General features: G+C 42.4%; 1 protein-coding gene across 1 annotated transcript in view; it reads left to right on the forward strand.

Moving 5' to 3' along the window:
* LOC111237924 (insulin receptor-like) overlaps window positions 1-18791 on the forward strand; it is a 79828-nt gene that overhangs the window by 14587 nt on the left and 46450 nt on the right. The window contains exon 2 of the mRNA XM_022767620.1: window positions 11716-12264. Coding sequence (XP_022623341.1) covers window positions 11716-12264 — 549 coding nt within the window. The remainder of the gene's footprint in view (window positions 1-11715; window positions 12265-18791) is intronic.

Raw genomic sequence — 18791 nt, forward strand, 5'->3', positions numbered from 1 at the left:
GCCTGTACCATCTTTACTATCTCTCCGTTTCTCAATTCTGTCTTGTTTTTTTTTTTTTTTCAAATTTCTTGCTTGCTTTTCCATCTCCCTTGCTTGTTAACTTGTCTCCTGATTCTCTTTATAGTCCTTGGCTCTCTCTCTCTCACACACAAACACACACACACACACACATACACATACAGACACATTGAATAAAGCCACACACAAAACAATTGGAGTCTCATTTCAAGGCAGTTAGAATCAAATTATTTCCTCCTCTCTGCCTGTTTTTCTTCGTTTGCATCAAATTTTTGGATTCGGCTCTAGCTGGAGTTGGCAGCCTTGCAGCAATCCAGTCAAATCAATAGATTGCCATGCTTGGGATGAGCTCACTCGTCCATTCTCACACAGGGAATACCTTCTACTAAACCCCTAAACTGTTATAGCTGAAGGTTAGAACTACTTGAGTGTTAAAAGAAAGTGTTAGCATGTTGAGCAGCCTGGGCAGCTGTCCCATCACAAACTTCGTACTCAGCCTTTCTTATCTGAATCCTTCTTGGTCTTTCTTGTTTCAAATCTTAATGCTTAAGTAAAAACCACAGTGCTACATGAAGCAGGTTAAGAAAATGTAGCTCTGGCAGCCACTCTTTCAAATGTAGAGGCCTAAGCAGGCAGACAGCAGATTTGGAGAAGAAAGAAAGCATATACGGGATGGAAGAAGCTGCCTTGGCAGAGCCATCAGGCAGGCGTAGCTTGTCCAGCCTCATGTGTAGCTCTGGTTTGTGGGGTCACAGCGTTGGTGGGGCTGGGCCCTGCAGCTGCTGCCGGTGTGGCGGCAAGTCTGTGTGTGTGTGTGTGTGTGTGTGTGTGTGTGTGTGTGTGTGTGTGTGTGTGTGTGTGTGTGTGTGTGTGTGTGTGTGTGTGTGTGTGTGTGTGTGTGTGTGTGAGAGGTTTTCCTGCAGCAGCCAGTGAGAGCTGGTGGTCTAACAGCGCAGACAAACGGGCCATTAAACTGACCTGGCCCCTCTGCTCTCCATCCCTCCAGCCTCCCCTTTGCTTCTCCCTCTTTTCCGTCTTGGTTTGTCAACTCTCCCAACGTCAAATCTCTCTGTTTGCTCCTGTACCTCTTTACTCTCTCCGTTTCTCAAATTCTGTCTTGTTTTTTTTTTTTTTTTCAATTTCTTGCTTGCTTTTCCATCTCCCTTGCTTGTTAACTTGTCTCCTGATTCCTCTTTATAGTCCTTGGCTCTCTCTCTCTCACACACAAACACACACACACATACACATACAGACACATTGATAAAGCCACACACAAACAATTGGAGTCTCATTTCAAGGCAGTTAGAATCAAATTATTTCCTCCTCTCTGGCTGTTTTTCTTCGTTTGCATCAAATTTTGGATTCGGCTCTAGCTTGGAGTTGGCAGCCTTGCAGCAATCCAGTCAAATCAATAGGATTTGCCATGCTTGGGATGAGCTCACTCGTCCATTCTCCACACAGGGAATACCTCTACTAAACCCCTAAACTGTTATAGCTGAAGGTTAGAACTACTGAGTGTTAAAAGAAAGTGTTAGCATGTTGAGCAGCCTGGGCAGCTGTCCCATCACAACTCTCGTACTCAGCCTTTCTTATCTGAATCCTTCTTGGTCTTTCTTGTTTCAAATCTTAATGCTTAAGTAAAAACCACAGTGCTACATGAAGCAGGTTAAGAAAATGTAGCTCTGCAGCCACTCTTCAAATGTAGAGGCCTAAGCAGGCAGACAGGCAGATTTGGAAGAAGAAAGAAAGCCATACGGGATGGAAGAAGCTGCCTTGGCAGAGCCATCAGGCAGGCGTAGCTTGTCCAGCCTCATGTGTAGCTCTGGTTTGTGGGTCACAGCGTTGGTGGGGCTGGGCCCTGCAGCTGCTGCCGTGTGGCTGCAAGTCAAGCAGGGGAACTGAGCCCCGGCTGCCTCCCTCTCAGGCCGGGCCTCACCACACCAAGACACTGTGCTGCGCTCCACTCGCTAACGTGGGAAGATGAAAAGGAACATCAGATGTTTTTTGTATTACTCACTCTGTGTGAGTGTGGCATTTTGTGTGTGTGTTGTCTGTCTGTCTTGTTCTATTTGCTGAAGACATAGTACAGCCTGCAGTTGATTACCTGCTCCTGTTTCATAGTCCTCTGTCTGTTTCCAAATGCTATGTCAGGAATGCAGCTCCCCCCAACATGCTTTTTATTTGTTTGGAGCACCACCTGGTTTAGCTGTTTTGTAAGGCATGGTCAGAATTTTTCGGATTTTTTTAATTTTTTTTTTGTTTGTTTTTGTATTACCAGCTGTCCAATTATTTTCTAGACAGGGAACATGTAGGTTGTAACTGGTCATAGAAATAAGTGGAAAAACAGAATGAATATGTGCAAATTGGTGTATTTGTTTAAAATTACATGTTGCTACATCATAAAGTGCATTTTAGTCATAGCGAACTTGTCAGGTTTCAGTGTTTGCATCAATACTCTGCATTTTAAATTCTTTTCATGTGTAAATTGCACTACACTGTGGTGCAAAAGCATTTGACGGAGGAAGGAGAAAAGGCTGGAAATGGAATGAGGAAATGGGTAGTACGAAAAAACCTCAGATACAAAGACAATGACCATCTTATCTGCTATACATGCTGTGTGAACGAAGGATTTTGAATTCTTCACGTTTGTTTGTTTTTTGAGTTGAAGTCAGAGCAGGGGTGCAGCAGTATGGCACATATAGAGATGAGCTAGCAATCCTAGAAGCTGCCGGATAAAGGTTGGTTGAATTGTCTTAGATATTAGGATCAAGTTTGAGCTTTCCGCTACCGTTCTGTTATTGTTATTGAGTGTGGAAAAGGCTGCTGAAAAAACCTCAAAGTCTCAGTCATCTTATCTTATATCCGTCTTACATTAAAGATAGACATGAGACATCTTTCACTGTCAGACTGCTGTTGTCTATATAGTAGATATTTGACGTTTGGGTCGGTAGAGACATGAACTCGAGGGATCACTTCCCATCAGGCACCCTGTTAAACTTAGCACGTGTCAAACAGGGCAGTCCACACACATTATGCTCCTGTTTACTCTACCATCTCTTCCTCCACGTTGCTTCTACACCTCTCTTTTCTTCACCTCCCTCCTCACAGCCTCGAGTCCCAAGGTCGAACCAAGCTTGTTGGAACCAGAAAATAGTGAGTCATTGTTTTTCAAAACAAGTGACAGTGACCCGGCACCTCGCCAGAAATCCCCCACCTGCACCTGCACCCCCACCCCCACTTCTTTTTCTCTTCCTCATTCTTTCTCTGTGTTTACATTCTGTCTCTTTGTCTCCCTCTGTCTGTACCTGTCCTTCCCTTCTCCTTCTGTCCCTCCCCTCCTCTCTCTTATGCCAGTACCGGAAGGTAGAGAGAAGGAGGTGAGCCAAAGTCACCAGTGTGATCTGATTTAGGCCTCTCTCTTCTCTTGGCCAGCCATCTGACAGCGCAGGGCCTGCATGTTGCTCTTTTCTACCCGCTTCAATCTGCCACAGCCTGGCCCTGTGCCACAGCTGTAACGGGACCCAGCGTTGTATATAAATAGGCTCGGCCAGCTCCCTTTGCCTTGCTCCTCAATGGGAGGCTGAGGCAATGGAGGAACAGGTGCTCCAACCCACACACTCCCTCTCTCTCTCTCAGCTCTGTCTCCCAACCTTTATCTGATGTCCTCAAATATGGAAGTACAGGTCAGTCATGATACACACGTTAGCTACACTCACTTATATCATTTGGCCATTGTTCCCCCTTGCTGTTAACAGAAGATTTTATAAAGATATTATAAATTTATGGCACTATTACCTCTCAGACTTCCCCCCTCTCTGTCTTCCTCTGGCTCACGTAGTGTTATTTTGGTCCTCAGCTCTCTTTGTTTTGGAGGTACAAGTTGGTACATGTTAATCAAAATGCCTCTCATGCAATTTCTCAGCATCATTTTTCACTGTGGAAGCCACAGCTTGGCAGTGGGCGCACAGGGAGCTGGCTTTACTTCTCAGGACTTTCCACAGCTATATTAACAAACAAATGCATTTTTCCACTGGCAGTCCACTTGGCACCACGGCTGCACATTCTCTCTCCTGGGGTTTGTTCAGCAACTGAGCTGTTGACAAATCTATAATCAGCAGATCACCTCATCAGGAGCAACGTGCGCCTAAGCTGACAGAGAGAGGAAACTTCTCACAGTCCAGAGTTAGCTGCCACCTGGTTTCATGCTAGACAGGTCTGGTTTCACGCTAAGCTAACGTGCGGCTGCCCTCTGCTACAGTAAAAGGCAGAGGCAGGCTGGTCCACGGGCCACAGAGGGCTCCACTCTCACCTTCTAAAACTGCCACTGTGATCCACTTTCTCACTGCTAGCCAGCACTGGGCCAGCCAGCTACTGTTAGTTGATGCATATTAAATTCTCCGCAGGGAGCACAACTCTAAAAATAAGAGAAGAATCTTTCTGAAATTGTAGCTACACTATAACGGAGGCTGCAGCTGTGTGTGCTCACTGAATAGTGGAGATGGCAGTTTCTGTCAGAGATGGCCGTTACATTGGTATGACCTCAATTGCACAGGTCCTGCTCATTTCTGTGCTGAAATTACGGAGAGCAGAGAGGCAGTAAAGATGGTACAGTGACAGGTGATGGCAGCGAGCTGAAGAGAAATTTGTCAATATTTATGCCATTTTGCAAATGTATACTTAGTGCAAACTAGAAAAATGTTTGGGTAATTAATGATTCAGAGCCTTCCTGGCAAATATAAACGAAGCAATATCTGCTAGAAAAAGAAGAGATGGTTAGGACAGATCACATTGAGGCATAAACCACAGAGCCTTGATTTGCTGTATAGTGAAATCTAAGCCACCATATAGCATCTTCACACTGTGGCTGGATTGTGTCCACAACATGAAGATTTTCTGTGGGAATGATGAATGATTTGATACCAGTATTCAGTTATATGTTTTTCAGAGTGTCACCTTGTAATCGAAATCTGTTCATTTGCCAAGTCGATTAAAAGTACTGGAAGTTCTTGAGACGTTGTTGGAGCAGAGTAATTTGACAGCTTAGTTTCACATTACATACTTGTACGTTATGGTAAGTGGAACAGAGTGGATTACACACATGACGAATCACCATACTATGAATGCACATTATATGCTCAGTATTTAATAGGTGCTTTCACATGTGCACCCTTGCTCTTACTGTTTAACTGCATTTAGCTGTTAAAGGGTTGAATGTGATTAAGACACCCTATGTCAGTTGTAGCAACTGGTCTTTACAGCTGGTAGTGATAGTACAGCCGTAGTTTCATATTAGGGTTGAACAGTATTGTTTCACCATCTATATACAAGGTATGCGTATGCAACAGTCACATTTGCAGAGGGTGCAATGTAATAAATTGTCCAACCATCAACCATAAACTAAAGAACCATTTTACTACTTGATAGAAAATGAAAACTACCAATTCACTTCTCATGAACTTATCACTAATCATCAAGACAAACAATCAGTCCCTCTAATAAATAACATCATTTAGCCTAATTTAATTACATTTCGGTTACTGGTTTCACATGCATACTCTGTCTGCACAGCAAAAGAACAAACATGGTTCTTCTCAAAGCGGGCTGAGGGTCAAAGTTTTGCATCTGACTTTTAAATGAGTGACGAAATTGAAAGAAATCTTCAAAGAAAAAAAAAACTGCCATATTTAATTGTTTTGATTTTAAAAAATCAAAGATGATGTGGAGCTGTTTGAACTACTTCAATTAAAAACTGCATATATCTGTTAAATGTTGTTTTTTCCACTACCTGTCTCATCCTGTCCTTTTTGCAATTGTATGGAGGATGGACCTTCAGAGGAAATTTAGCAGTACAAGTTTGTCTGCATGAATGCTCACATCATATTAAGATAACATTAAAGCATATCTTCTGTACAATAATATCAAAGCATTGCTTGTGTGAACAACAGAAGCTGTTGCCTTCACTGGAACAGTTTGGTCAATTTATTCAGTTAATTTTACAGAATGAATGTGTGAAAAGATCTCATAACTATTCAAGCAGCACACAAATCTCTCGACAGTATCTTTTTTTTGATGTGTTTGACATCAAAAGATAGATCATTTCTGAGGACGCAGTTGCGTGTGTATTTGAAACTTTATTTTCACCAGTCGAAATTTTGTAAGGAAACTGTTATTTTGTTATTCTCCTTGTGAAGATTTAAACTCATTCACCTCGCTCCATCTCCATGCTTTCTCCTGTGCTGTTTCTGTTTGTCTGACACCCCCCTATGTATACCTCCCTCCTCCTCCTCCTCCTCTCCTCATTCCTGCTGCCAAATTAAGTGTCAAACAGACAGGGAAGGCGGGTGGATGGCCCATATTCTCCTATAGAGGTCCAAAGTATGGTACAGTACGTTCCAGTCAGTGCTCTGTTATTCCATTCTCTTCTCTGCTCAGACACAACCCCCCCACCCCAATCCCCCACCCCGGCTCATTAGCGGTTGATTGGGTTGTTATTGTAATTAAGAGCTCCTGTACAGCCAGTGAGAGCACCAAGCTGTCTGCTTATGGGTGGTCCTCAGTGGGAGGGTGAGCTACAGAGGGGTCACGGTCATTGTCCACCAAATCCCCCCACACACACAATGTCTAGCAGTTTTTTTCTATATCACATAGGAAGCTCCAACCTGTTGAGTAAGTCTGTTTATGTAAGTCTTTAGTTTGCTAGGTTCCTTTCTTTAGATGACACAGAAATGAGAAACTGTGCAGCAGGTGTCTCTCCCTCCGTCCCTAAGCCTCCCCGTCTCTGTCTGTCTTTTTGTCCCATGCTTGTCCATCACATATTCAGTCACAGGCTCTGTTTCTTGACTGTTTGTTTATTGAAGGTGAACATCACTTACAGAGGCAGTGTGTGTGTGTGTCTGTGTGTGTGTGTGTGTGTGTGTGTGTGTGTGCGTGCGTGTGTGCGTGCGTGTCATGTAACCGTGGTCCATAGCAGCCCTCCATTCATGCATGTGATCACCAACTGTCCTGTAGGTCCCTTACGTCACTCTGCGTTCCTGCCTGGGTTCAGGTTACACTTTCACCCACTCTCCCCCCTCCCATTATTTCTCAGCCCCCCCCCCTTTACCCTCTTTTACCCGCGACCTGCGACTCAATCTCCCTCTGTCTCCCCATTCACTCTCTTTGCTTCTCCTGTGTCCCCCTGCTCCTAAACCTGGGAGGAGAGAGGGAGGAGATGGCTCATTATTTTAAAGACACAGTGGCTCTCGCAGCCAGCCGCCGACTACACAACAACCCTTCCTACCCTCCACTCCTTTACTCCCCCTCCCTCTCCTCTCCTCCCCTCTTCCCCATCTGCCCCCCGATGACCCCCCACCCCCCACACTCCTTCCTCTTCTCTCCCGTTCCTGTCAGTCGAAAACAAGACTCCATTTTGCAGAGAGAACTCCCAGCAGCACCGTCTACTGCTTCCCCTCATGGCCCACTAACATTTCTTTGTGTCAATAAAGCTTCTCCAACAGGAGATGTGACATATGTGCTAGCCTGTTAGCCTGCTGTGCGAGTAGAAAGACCTCATTTCCACTAACATATTTCTTACCTGCAGTGGGAAGAATATATTACTGTAAAAAGGTCATGTTTGTGTCCTCTTGCTATGTCTTGGAAGAGCATTTTTGGCAGAGGTGAGATGCACTCTGGCCCTTTTGGTGTTGCGTAACATTGTTTGTTATGTTGTTGTGTTGCACAGTAGGTATCTGGTTAGTGCCGCAGACTGACAGTGAGTGGGTGGCCTGTAGGCCTGTTTGATGTGTCCAGGAGATAAGGCAGGAGGGACAGAGAGGTGTAAGGTTGCTGTTATCACCGGGAATAGCACCAACTGCTATATAGTGAGTGAAGAAGTTTGTTTTTGTGTTTTGGTTCCTGTTACACTAAGTGTCTAATAAAGAGGGTGTGGCCAAGAAAAGCCGGCCAGATTATGTGAATGAGTTGCTGATGTTGTTTCAAACTGTGTTATCTGATGTGAGGATTAACCGCCAAAATGGATTTATATTCTTATTTTATGAGTTGTTTCTGGCTGTTGGCAAGGCGCAAGCACAAGTGTGCAAAGTGGAGCAGCCACACCAATGTGGATGATTGTGAATACTGCATATAAATGTTTTCTGTACAAATTAGTGTTTTCAGATTGTCTTCTAAGTTTTGACAAACATCATCAGATACACAGCTTGTTGTGACATGTTAGACTTGTAATTTATTGATAATTTATTTTGTCATGTTATAACAGTACACCTGCTGCTTGGGAGATATATACAGACTTCTTTTGCAGTAACAAACTCTAGTTTAAACCTCCAGATAATTGATAGCTCCATCTACTTCACATGTTTTCTGTCCATCTGGGGGCACTGCCCCCTGGATCTGTGTGAAGTCAAGTCTTACATCACTTGCTCCTCATATATTTGTCATGATTTCATCATCATTGTAAATATCCTGGTACTCTTGGTTTCTAAAATCTTGATGAGCTTCTTCCCTCTGAAGTTGGCCTGTACTGCTGCTAATATATCGCTGTGGAGAGCTGTATCCTTTTTATGCTTGTGCAGTTGTAGGGATGTATTACAATCTAACCTCATTGATAGTTGGCTAATGTAGCAAACATGAACACATTTGGATATCCAGTCATCTACAGGCTGACCAGTGTAAAACTGAATAGTTAACAGGATGGCCTCAGTTGTTGACTTTCTATCATGTACAGAGGATTACAGTTTATAGTTAACTGATTCCTTTTATCTTGAAAATGTTGTCACCATGTCAATTAAGATAACTGCTATCAACATATCTACACATATCAACTTGCCTACGTGACATTTAGATGTTATTGTGCATATATATATATATATATATATATATAATCCCTCAGTTAAAGTGCTTTTGAGCTTTTATATTCTATATTATTTCTAAAAAATATAACTGCCAATGAAGACATAAACATGCTTGATATAATCTGAACGACTGTTAAAAATATATAAGGCTGAATAACTGCCCCCTCTATTGTCAGGAAGCAGCTGAAGTAAACAACATGGCTTTATTTGTCAGTGTAGTGATTATATGCTTTATTGGCAGCTCTTTGCTATAAGAAGTCGCGTAAACTTCTAGTCAGAGTTTGTACCTGGGCTGTTGACATGTTTGTCTCGCTAACCATTAACAGAATGGGAAGTTAATAGGTAGCTTACACCTGGGAAATGACCAGGGCCAATAACAACTCAATGAAACTATGCAATCCACTGCAATGAATTTTGACTTTTCCCATTTTACGATGCATGTTTTAGTGGGATTGATTGTTTTATTTTAAGTGTGTGCAAAGCGGCGGTGGGAAATTGAGCGTGATAAATGGGGAAAATAGCAAAAGGTGGCAAGCAGGTTCACATCATTAAGATGCATGAAAGACACTCACACACAGATTGTGATTAGCAGGTGTGTGTCTGTGTCATCGATTGAAAACAGCACACTAGATGGAGACCATTAGATTACTTCAGTGATAAGAGGCTCATTTTATCCTGCATGGGTAAAAAAAATGATCAGTTTTCCCAGTTTTTTGGAATAGTTTGTTGTAAATTTACAAAGAACTGTTTGTGTTGCGGTGCATTTTTTCCATCGAATAATAAGTCTCACGAGCCTTACAAGCCATCATTCTCTCTTTCTCGATGCTGCAGTTTTAATCCAATAAATGACTGGGAAAAGTAGCTTAATGTTTGTTTCTTGTAGTGGAAATAAGTTTGTAATGTTCCATTAACAAATTGCATTTAAATCCAATCTTCTCGCGTGTTGGTTTTTGGCCATAACCATCTGTTTTAGGCCATAATTGCTGCCAGTATGGTTGATACGGTACATGAGTGGTTAAGTCCTGTGAACAAATTAGTATTTTATGTCTCACCATTGCCAGTGTGTTTAATGAGTATGTTGACTGAATGTAAATGGCGGTGTTTGCACTCAAGAGTTTGTGTGCACATTTATGCAAATGATTCTCCTATTTTTACCATCATGTTCAAACATCATCTGTCGCATCACTGTGTCAAGCACTAAATCATGTTTCTTTCTCCTTAAACAGCAAGTCTGTTCACATGAGCTGACACTTGCTTTGACTTGGTGTTTCTCTGGACAAGAAACATCCCGCCTCTATGATCGTACCTGATGTTTTCAATGCAAAGAAAGAAAGTTTGTATTAAAATAATAGTGGTGCTGAATCTGTGTGGTGTTTACTGCGCTGCTTTGACAACAGATCATGTGTGAGCAGTATCACTGTGTGTCCTTACTGTATCTCAGTAAGCCTAGTTTAAAAAAAAAAAGAATTTGTTAAGCTCTCTGATATAATTACAACAGTAAAATGTCATTTTTGTTACACCTGTTTTTATATAATTTAAACTATGAGCCGTCCTCCCTCCGACTTTGTAATTTTCCTTTAACTGCTGTAGAAAATTTTCAAAATGTGCATCTTATTATTTGCAGCAAGCGACAGCAGCATGCTGCTTTCCTCTGTACATCTCCTGAAGTAAATGTCCCACATGAATTCTCCACTCCTCTGATGTGTGTGTGTGTGTGTGTGCGTGCATTTGTGAAGTTGCCGGTCCAAATGTGGGTTTCTGTGTGTGGGTGTTTGTGCAGCAGTATGAATGAGCATGGATAAGCATTTTGCTTCCAGGCTTAATTTCGGTTTAACTCCTTCACGTCTGTTTCATTCAGATCATACAGTGCCATACAATAATTTCCTCTCTGGGGAAATACTGCTGCAGCCAATGAGAAGAGAGAGACTGTGTGTGTGTGTGTGTGTGTGTGTATGAGAGAGAGGCAGAGAGAGAGGTGGGGGTGGGGTAGAGGGAGGGAGAGAGCACTTGCGGCCAGTCAGATTGTAGAGGGGACTTGAGTAATGCTGCTTCATGAATGGCTGTGCTCTACTTAATGTAAATCAACAGTGGTTTCATGGCTGAAATGGGGAAAGAGAGGGACCTGTTCATATCCGGTTATTTCAATACTGTTGAAAATCAAAGACGAGTCTTTTACCCGTTTTGCCTGTTACCATGATCCACAGTCAAGCTGTGCAAGGAATGCCACAATTCTCCACTTATACAAGTAAAAGTACTTAAAAGTCATTTATATTCACCTTGTTTATATCCGTGATGGAAGACTAAATATGCTAAACCAATTAATCGATTAATACGTTGATTGAAAGAATAATAATCGGCAAGTATTTCCAAAATCAAATACTCTATTAAGTCATTTTTCAAGCAAAAATATCCTGACCGAATTCTTTGAATATCTTTGGGTTTTAGGCGATACGTTGGACAACACTTGCAAATTGTTGTGTCATGTTGGGTTTTAGGAAAGTGTGATGGTATTGTGATTTATTGTAGGACTGTTTTAGGCTGCATTAGTTTTAACTAGTTGTGATAAACTGGCAACTGAGTGTGTACTTGAAATACATTCTTGCCGATGTCCTCTGGAGCTAGGTGCTTAACATGAAAGTTATCTAGAGGAGCTTTGTTTTTATTTGGCAGCTTCCTGGTTGGAATTAATCATCAATAAGAAGCAGGGGAAGGTGGAGGAGAAATATGTCACAAAAAATCTATAGTAAACTATAATGAAATTCTTGGATGAACTGTTTTAAAAACTTGTAACTTATGACTGGAGTATACTTGCTTCTCACATCTCTCTTTCTTCTACTCTCTATCCTTCCAGTCTGCCCGAGCAAGGACATCCGGAACAATGTGACCAACCTCCAGTCTTTGGAGAACTGCACCATCATCGAGGGCCACCTGAAGATTCTGCTCATGTTTAAGACCAAGACCGAGGACTTCCGAGGCCTCAGCTACCCAAAGCTGCGAGTGGTGACCGACTACGTGCTGCTATTCAGGGTCTACGGCCTTGAGGCTCTCAGCGATCTCTTCCCCAATCTGACGGTAATCCGCGGCAACAACCTCTTCTTCAACTATGCTCTCGTGATTTACGAGATGCTGCAGCTGAAGGAGGTGGGCCTTCACAGTCTGATGAATATCACCCGGGGCGCTGTGAGGATCGAGAAGAATCCGGACCTTTGCTACCTAGCCACCCTGGACTGGTCCAAGATCCTGGACTCGGTGGAGGACAACTTCATCGTGGCCAATAAGAATGACAGGGAGTGCGGAGATGTGTGTCCCGGCACGGCCCAAGGTCAGACCATCTGCCCGCAGAACACCATCAATGGACACTTCAGGGGACGATGTTGGTCGCAGAACCACTGTCAGAGAAGTAAGTGTTTATCTATGTTAATGTGTCTTTAACAATGCTGGCTCTATGCTGTCTTGTTTCCGTGTGCAATCCCTTTTCTTCAGTTAGACAGTCAATCGTTGTCAGGCATTTAAACCAGCCTGATTAATTAAAAAAAAAAAAAAAAATTGACATTTTGCACGGAGCAGTGGAAAAATCTTCATATTGACTGGATGTTGTATGCAGGCATGATAGTGTAGCACCTTTCTAGAATCCATCACACTGTTCATTCTAAAGTGGTCCATTGAGACACATAATGAGAATATGCACTGGAGATCTCTTCCTCCCAGAAATCAATTGAGGCGACTGATGTTTTCATTCCAAATGGTTTATGTAATGATTTCTGTGATGTGGAGGGCTGCTCCTAATATCAGCAGCCAGGGGTGGTGGACATGCCACGCCCTCTGATTAGCATTCATTGACTGGAGCATTGTGGGCAAGTAATCTGTAATTATAGGCTCGGGATCTGCTTGTGAAATGACTCAACTGCATTGTTGAGTCAGGGAACTGAACATTCAAAGGTAGGCATTATGGGAAGAAAATGCACTGAAAGAATGAGGTTAGAGTGAGAAAGTTGACGGACAGGAATAAACAGTATAGTACATATGTTTGCTAGAAATTGTACAGATTTTCCCTCGTTTGTGTAAGAAAGAGCTGTGGGTTTGCTTGGTGCTGCAGGCAGCCAGCTGCCAGTGTGTTGGCCAGTCAGTCGGTCTTTCCTCTCCTACCATAAAAACAGAGAATGGCTTCTATTGTAAGACACACAGAGAGAATGCTTATTATTTTTTGAAGGCGATTATAGCTTGTGTTGTTTTTTTCTCCTCTGTCTCTGTGTCTGACAGAAAGGCTAGCGTTCAAAGCATAACGACCTCGGCCATGTTTATACTTGAACATCGACTGTTGCAGCCCGCCTTTATAATGTTGGCTCCACGATTTTCTGCCAGGTCTCACTGTCGGGAAAGTAATACAGGAAATGGCTCTTTGTGTCTCAGTCTCCGTCTCTATGCACACAAACACACATTGCCTTACTGTTTGATTTTAATAAGGTGTAGAGTATTCAGTTTGTTTTAATTGTCAGGGTAAAACAACAATTTTAAGCTTTACATGGGAAGAACTATGACACTTGAAGTTGTGTTGTCCAGGACTCTGAGTGATGGAAAAAGTGATATTTTGGACTTAAGTGAAAGATAAGAGGAAAAACCATTTGCTTTTATAATTACTCGCAAACCTCACAAGAGTAAAAGCTATTTATCAAACTTCTTATGATTTTAAAGTACTTTTGAAATTAGGAGAGTTTCAAAGGTTTGGTCAAAAGTAGGTCTTAGAGTACAGAGACAGAGGCAAGCACACACCTCCTCAGACATGTTTTGGAGTGACTGTACAAAATATCATTGGTCATGATGAATTATATGTTAGCTGAAGCTCTGTGTATAATTCAGAAGTGGGTAATTTTAGCCTGTTATTTGCATTTGATTTGAACATTTGATAGGATGTTACACCACTCTTTACTTTTTTTCCCCACTTTCCATGCAACTTCACAGTCTGCACTTGTCACTGTACTAAATCTTCCTCTCAGAACTTTTTCTTACTCATCTACTATGTTGAGCCCTCTTAAGTGTCATTTTTTTGTAATTCTCTCTGGACTTGGTTTTCAGAGACGAACAGCCCTGACCGTGAAGCAAAAGAATGTCGACTGATAAACAGGAGTGCGTACAGTATGTCAAACACCATGTTTGCATGTGCGTTCATGTCTCCTTGGCTTCGGATAGGCCAGGGGAGCAAGTATGACGCTGTGCTCTGTGTCATGTGACAGGCACCAGTTTAGTCAAGAGCTGTGTGTCAAAGCAGGAGCCATTTCTAGAACATGATGCAATGGTTGTCTGCCCCTGAGGCAGGGGGGTGTGGGGTGTGGGGTGTGAGTGTGTGTGTGCTACACATAGGGATGATATGTGCACACTTACTGTAAATGTTTGCAAGTGTTTGTGTGTGTTTGATATATGTGTACTTAAGTGGAGGTGAGAGCCACAGTTCCACATTGCCACAGACTTGTTTTTTAGCCTACGGCAGCCAAACTCTGTCAGACTTTAAGATAGGGCTTTTCTCAAATCTGTGCTGTACGAGATTAGAATGATATACAAATATTAAAAACAATATATAATCAGTGTAACGATGTTGGTAACAATAACAGTAGTAGCAGTAATATCAATATTATCCATGAGTTTTAGTCTGTTTAATACTACTTTATTTTGCAGCTTAATGTTATACAGGCAGCAGTTTATCCAAGGCACGTTACAGCTCCGCAGGTAAACCTTGGTGAGATGAAAGGATGTGAGGTATGAACATCAAGAAAGAGAAAAACGTTGTCTCCCTCAGGTGCTTGTGCAGTGCTACCCACTGAAACACACGTGCTGGGTGGTGGCATGAGGAAACTATAGGATCCTCAATTATGGCTTCTGTGAATAAATACTCAACAGTTTACAAACTTTGATGCACACATACACACATTAGACGGGGGATTAAAGTTTATATGTGAGTGGAAACTGTGGGGTTGTTTTTGTTGTGTTTTACAGGGTTCCAGTTGACTTAGGTAAGAGGCCGGGGAGAGCCTGCATTCCCCTGATCTCACACATCCTCCTTACAAGCAGGAAAACCACTTTGTGCACGTGTTTGTGCACATGCATGTGTGTGTGTGTGCACCAAGAAATGTTTAAATGTATAGGATTCTTAGGTAACTTGGTGGCAATGCGAACAGCCTGGAGAGTGTATGAGATCTGACATTCATTGCCCAGTGCTTTTTTATGTGTTTCTTATGTTTATATGTGTGTGTGTGTGTCACTGGCGTACTTATGTATTTTGTGTGCTTGTGTGTACTGTATATTTACAACTTTTTGCAGATAGCCATTCAGATGTGGAGGTGAGTACAGTAGTGGAATTTTGTCAAGTCCACTAAGGCTCCAATTTTCTCAGCTTTTACAAGCCTTCACCAGTCACTACGGCTTTGCCTGATTAAATGTTGGAGGTTGCTTTTCCCTCTGGACAATAGTGGCAGAATAGCGTATGTTAATCTGGGGTAGTATTGGTTTCATGAACGTGTCTGCATTGTGCCCTAGAGTAGGGCAGAAGAAATTCCCCATACATGATGCAGATGCTGTTTTTTCAAGACATCAAATCTTCCAAAAGCCTCAATACTCTGGAACCCTTTTTATCATAAGTTAGTTTTTCTATGTGGACGTTTGATCAGTGAAATTCCTACCGGTCCTACAGGTGCCATTCTGCAGCTCAGCCTGCACACGGATGTCTGTCCCTATGGAAAACAAAATGAAGATAATGATTTGTCAGTCAAGGATCATATGTATATAAAATATTTGCTACTGGTGTTGCAATATCAGATCGAACTGATCTAAAACACTTCTGGCGAAGGTTGTCGGGTCTGAGATCAGTGGAGCTCATGGATGTATATAGTAAAGTGACAAAAATGTTGGCTAATATGCTTTGGTAGAACAAGGTCAGTGGGTCTCTGAAATTAATGAAGACCCATATTAATGTGGTAAGAAAGCAGTTGTCTGTTTACGGCTCTTTGTTTGTTTCAACTGAGTTTGGCTTTAAAGCTGGAATGCGCTACTTTTACATATTAATGAACGTCCATTACATTCAAGCCTTTGCCAAACAAGTTCACACAATTCCAATTAAGCCTATCAGTGCCAGGTAAATGTTGCTGTGGCAACTTTCCTGCGCTGGCACACTGGTAGCGATGCGGTTTACGTCACCCAAAAATGATTGGTTTGCAGGAGCTGAAGATGGGAGCAACCATCGCGAAGAAAATGGAGTAGGCTACAGCACCATACAGGACTACGGAAGAACCTATGGCGGGGAAACCCTAGGAAGCAGCCAAGAAAGGATTCCGATGCTCCAGATAAAAAAAAAAAAAAGCTCGGCATACAGAGAAAGGATTACAGTCTAAAATAAAAGCGATCAATGGCGAGGACAAACGCGGATTACCATCGGTGTGGCTCTTCCTTGTTGGAGAGCGCCGAAAAAAGAGAAGGGACTGAGGCCAGACACACGTTGACAGTATTTATGTAATTACTGTCATTATCAGAAGGGGGACACCAAAGTTTCACACTGCAGATTTAAGATAAATGTGGTAGTTTACCAACAATCGGATTTGATCCCATTTATTTAAAAAAAGAAAGAAAAAAGAAAAGAAGAGTATAGTAGAATATTAGTTTTGTCAGTGAGACAAAAAACACACAGAGACATCGGTTTAAAATTTCCAGTCGGTTACGAAAATAGAGAAATAGATGAGGACAGTAGGAGGACTTAATGTATAGATGTATATTTGCAGATGAGAGACAGATGGATAGCAGTCACATGCACAGGCAGATTGATACATCGAAAGCAAGCACACAATGCTGAGATTTTCAAATGAGAGGTAAAGAGAGAAAAATACAGATAGACAGGAAGTAAGGGTAACATTCACAGATGAGAGAATGAGAGAATGGGAACAAACAGTTGATCTCCTGTTTAGATAAGGCTCTATCTGTTGCTGAGGCTTGGCACACTGTGTTCAGCCCCACAGACACCGGCCAGCACTATGCTTGCACAACTCATGCACACAAAAACATACACACACAGGCAGGAGGAGAGAAGGCTTTTCAGGTTAAAGATCACACTGCCTGCGCTTATGTGCTTTGTTGTTTGTGCGATTGTTTTCAGGTACACACACACACACACACACACACACACACACACACACACACACACACACACACAAACACAAACAGAGTCACAGCTTCACCTCCCAGTGACAAAAGCCACAATGGGAAAATGCCCTCTTGCCATTACATGTCCCCCCCCTTCAGACTGTCGCAGTCACACAGGTTGAACCTCTGATGGTGGTCGATATAAATGGGTCAACGTGCGTCATCCAGCGTGACTTTGTGACCCTCCTCCTGACCAGAGTTGACTGCAGGTTGGACATCGCCCAGCTTTGGTCAACAGGCTTCTGGAGTAGGGACAGGAATTTGATTTTGAGACGTGGACGTTTTAAAAAGACATTAAACAAAAGTCCCAGCTTTTCTAAAAAAAAAAAAACAAAACAAAAAAAATAGAGAAAGTGACGAGAGTGCAGGAGCAGAGAGAGAGTGTGAACTGAAAATGAAACTTCATGGTGCACATAATGAAATGTACATGAGTCTTTGGATTTCTCAGGAGCTGGAGCTTTATTTTCATGGAAGTACAGTTGTAGGTGTGAGCAGTGTTTACCAGAGATAAACCTGTGACATCAGTCTATGAAAGGATGAAAAAGCAGGTTAAGCACCCAGGAGTTCAGAAGACATTGTATCTTATGAAAGAGCTGTTAAATGATGGTTTGGATTTTTTCAACTCTGTTAAAACAACACTCACATACATGCCAACATTGAGAGAGTTATTGGTCACTATAATCATTTCTCCTGCCCAAAGTGTCCATGAAACAAACCCTTCCTAATGCAATGACTTCCTTTTGTCCAAAATGTTTTTTTTTAAGTTGAGGCGAAGTTAATATAAGGCTTCAGCAGCCTCAGTTAGCCAAATCAAGTCACCATCTTAGATCCAGTAGTTGTGTGTAGGCCTATTGTTGGAGTCGTTTCCCGGCAACAGATCTACATGAAAGTATCAGGACATTTATTTAGAACATTTAGTTAGGGCTTAGGAGTGAGATGCAGTCTGTGGAAACACATACCCAGCCTCCCATAAAACGATTTTACACTTTGATTTTTGTACAGATGAAACAAGCAAAATGTAACAACATTGTCAAGTTCACAGTTGCCAGCAGGTAGATTTTTTTTACCTTTGGACAGAGTCAGGCCAGCTGTTTACCTTTATGCTAAAGCTAAGCTAAGGGTTTCCTGGCCGTACCTTCCTATGTAACAGACAGATCTGAGACCTGTGTCGATCTTCTAATCTATTGTATTATATTTCCCAAAACGTTGAACTATTCCTTTAATATCTGTCTATGTTACCATTAAATGGTGATCATAACATCTTGTATACCACGTACACATTGGCCATATCATGAACTGAAAGCTCACGTTGTTGTCTCAGTCATGGTTGCCTTGCAAGTGGAAATTGTCTTCAATGTTGTTTCCATTAGTGTTTTATTTCTCATGCTATCAAACGAAAATGGACCGTCAGTGTGGGTAAGACGAGGGCCAGATGAGGAGGCCAGGAGGGGAAGAGAAGGGGTTGGGCAAAACAAAATAAACAGAGCAAAACAAACATGGCAGGGCGTTTTCAAGTGTGGCTCCCAGGTGCACACACAGACACACAGTCCAAAACCACACACACATACACACACACTTTTGCCAGAGTGGCAAGTGGCCAAGCTAGAGGAGGCTAAAGAGAGAAAGAAAATGACAGTATTAAGGATGGAGGCGCTCAATGAAGCGTGCTGTTGGCCTGCGCCCACAACCAAACAAAAACACTTAGCCAGCCCAGCCTCTTAATTGGGGTGTAAAAGTGTCTCCGCT

This window comes from Seriola dumerili, unplaced genomic scaffold (genome assembly GCF_002260705.1).
Source record: "Seriola dumerili isolate Sdu_G_001 unplaced genomic scaffold, Sdu_1.0 BDQW01000002.1, whole genome shotgun sequence".
In the NCBI taxonomy this organism is placed as follows: domain Eukaryota; kingdom Metazoa; phylum Chordata; class Actinopteri; order Carangiformes; family Carangidae; genus Seriola; species Seriola dumerili.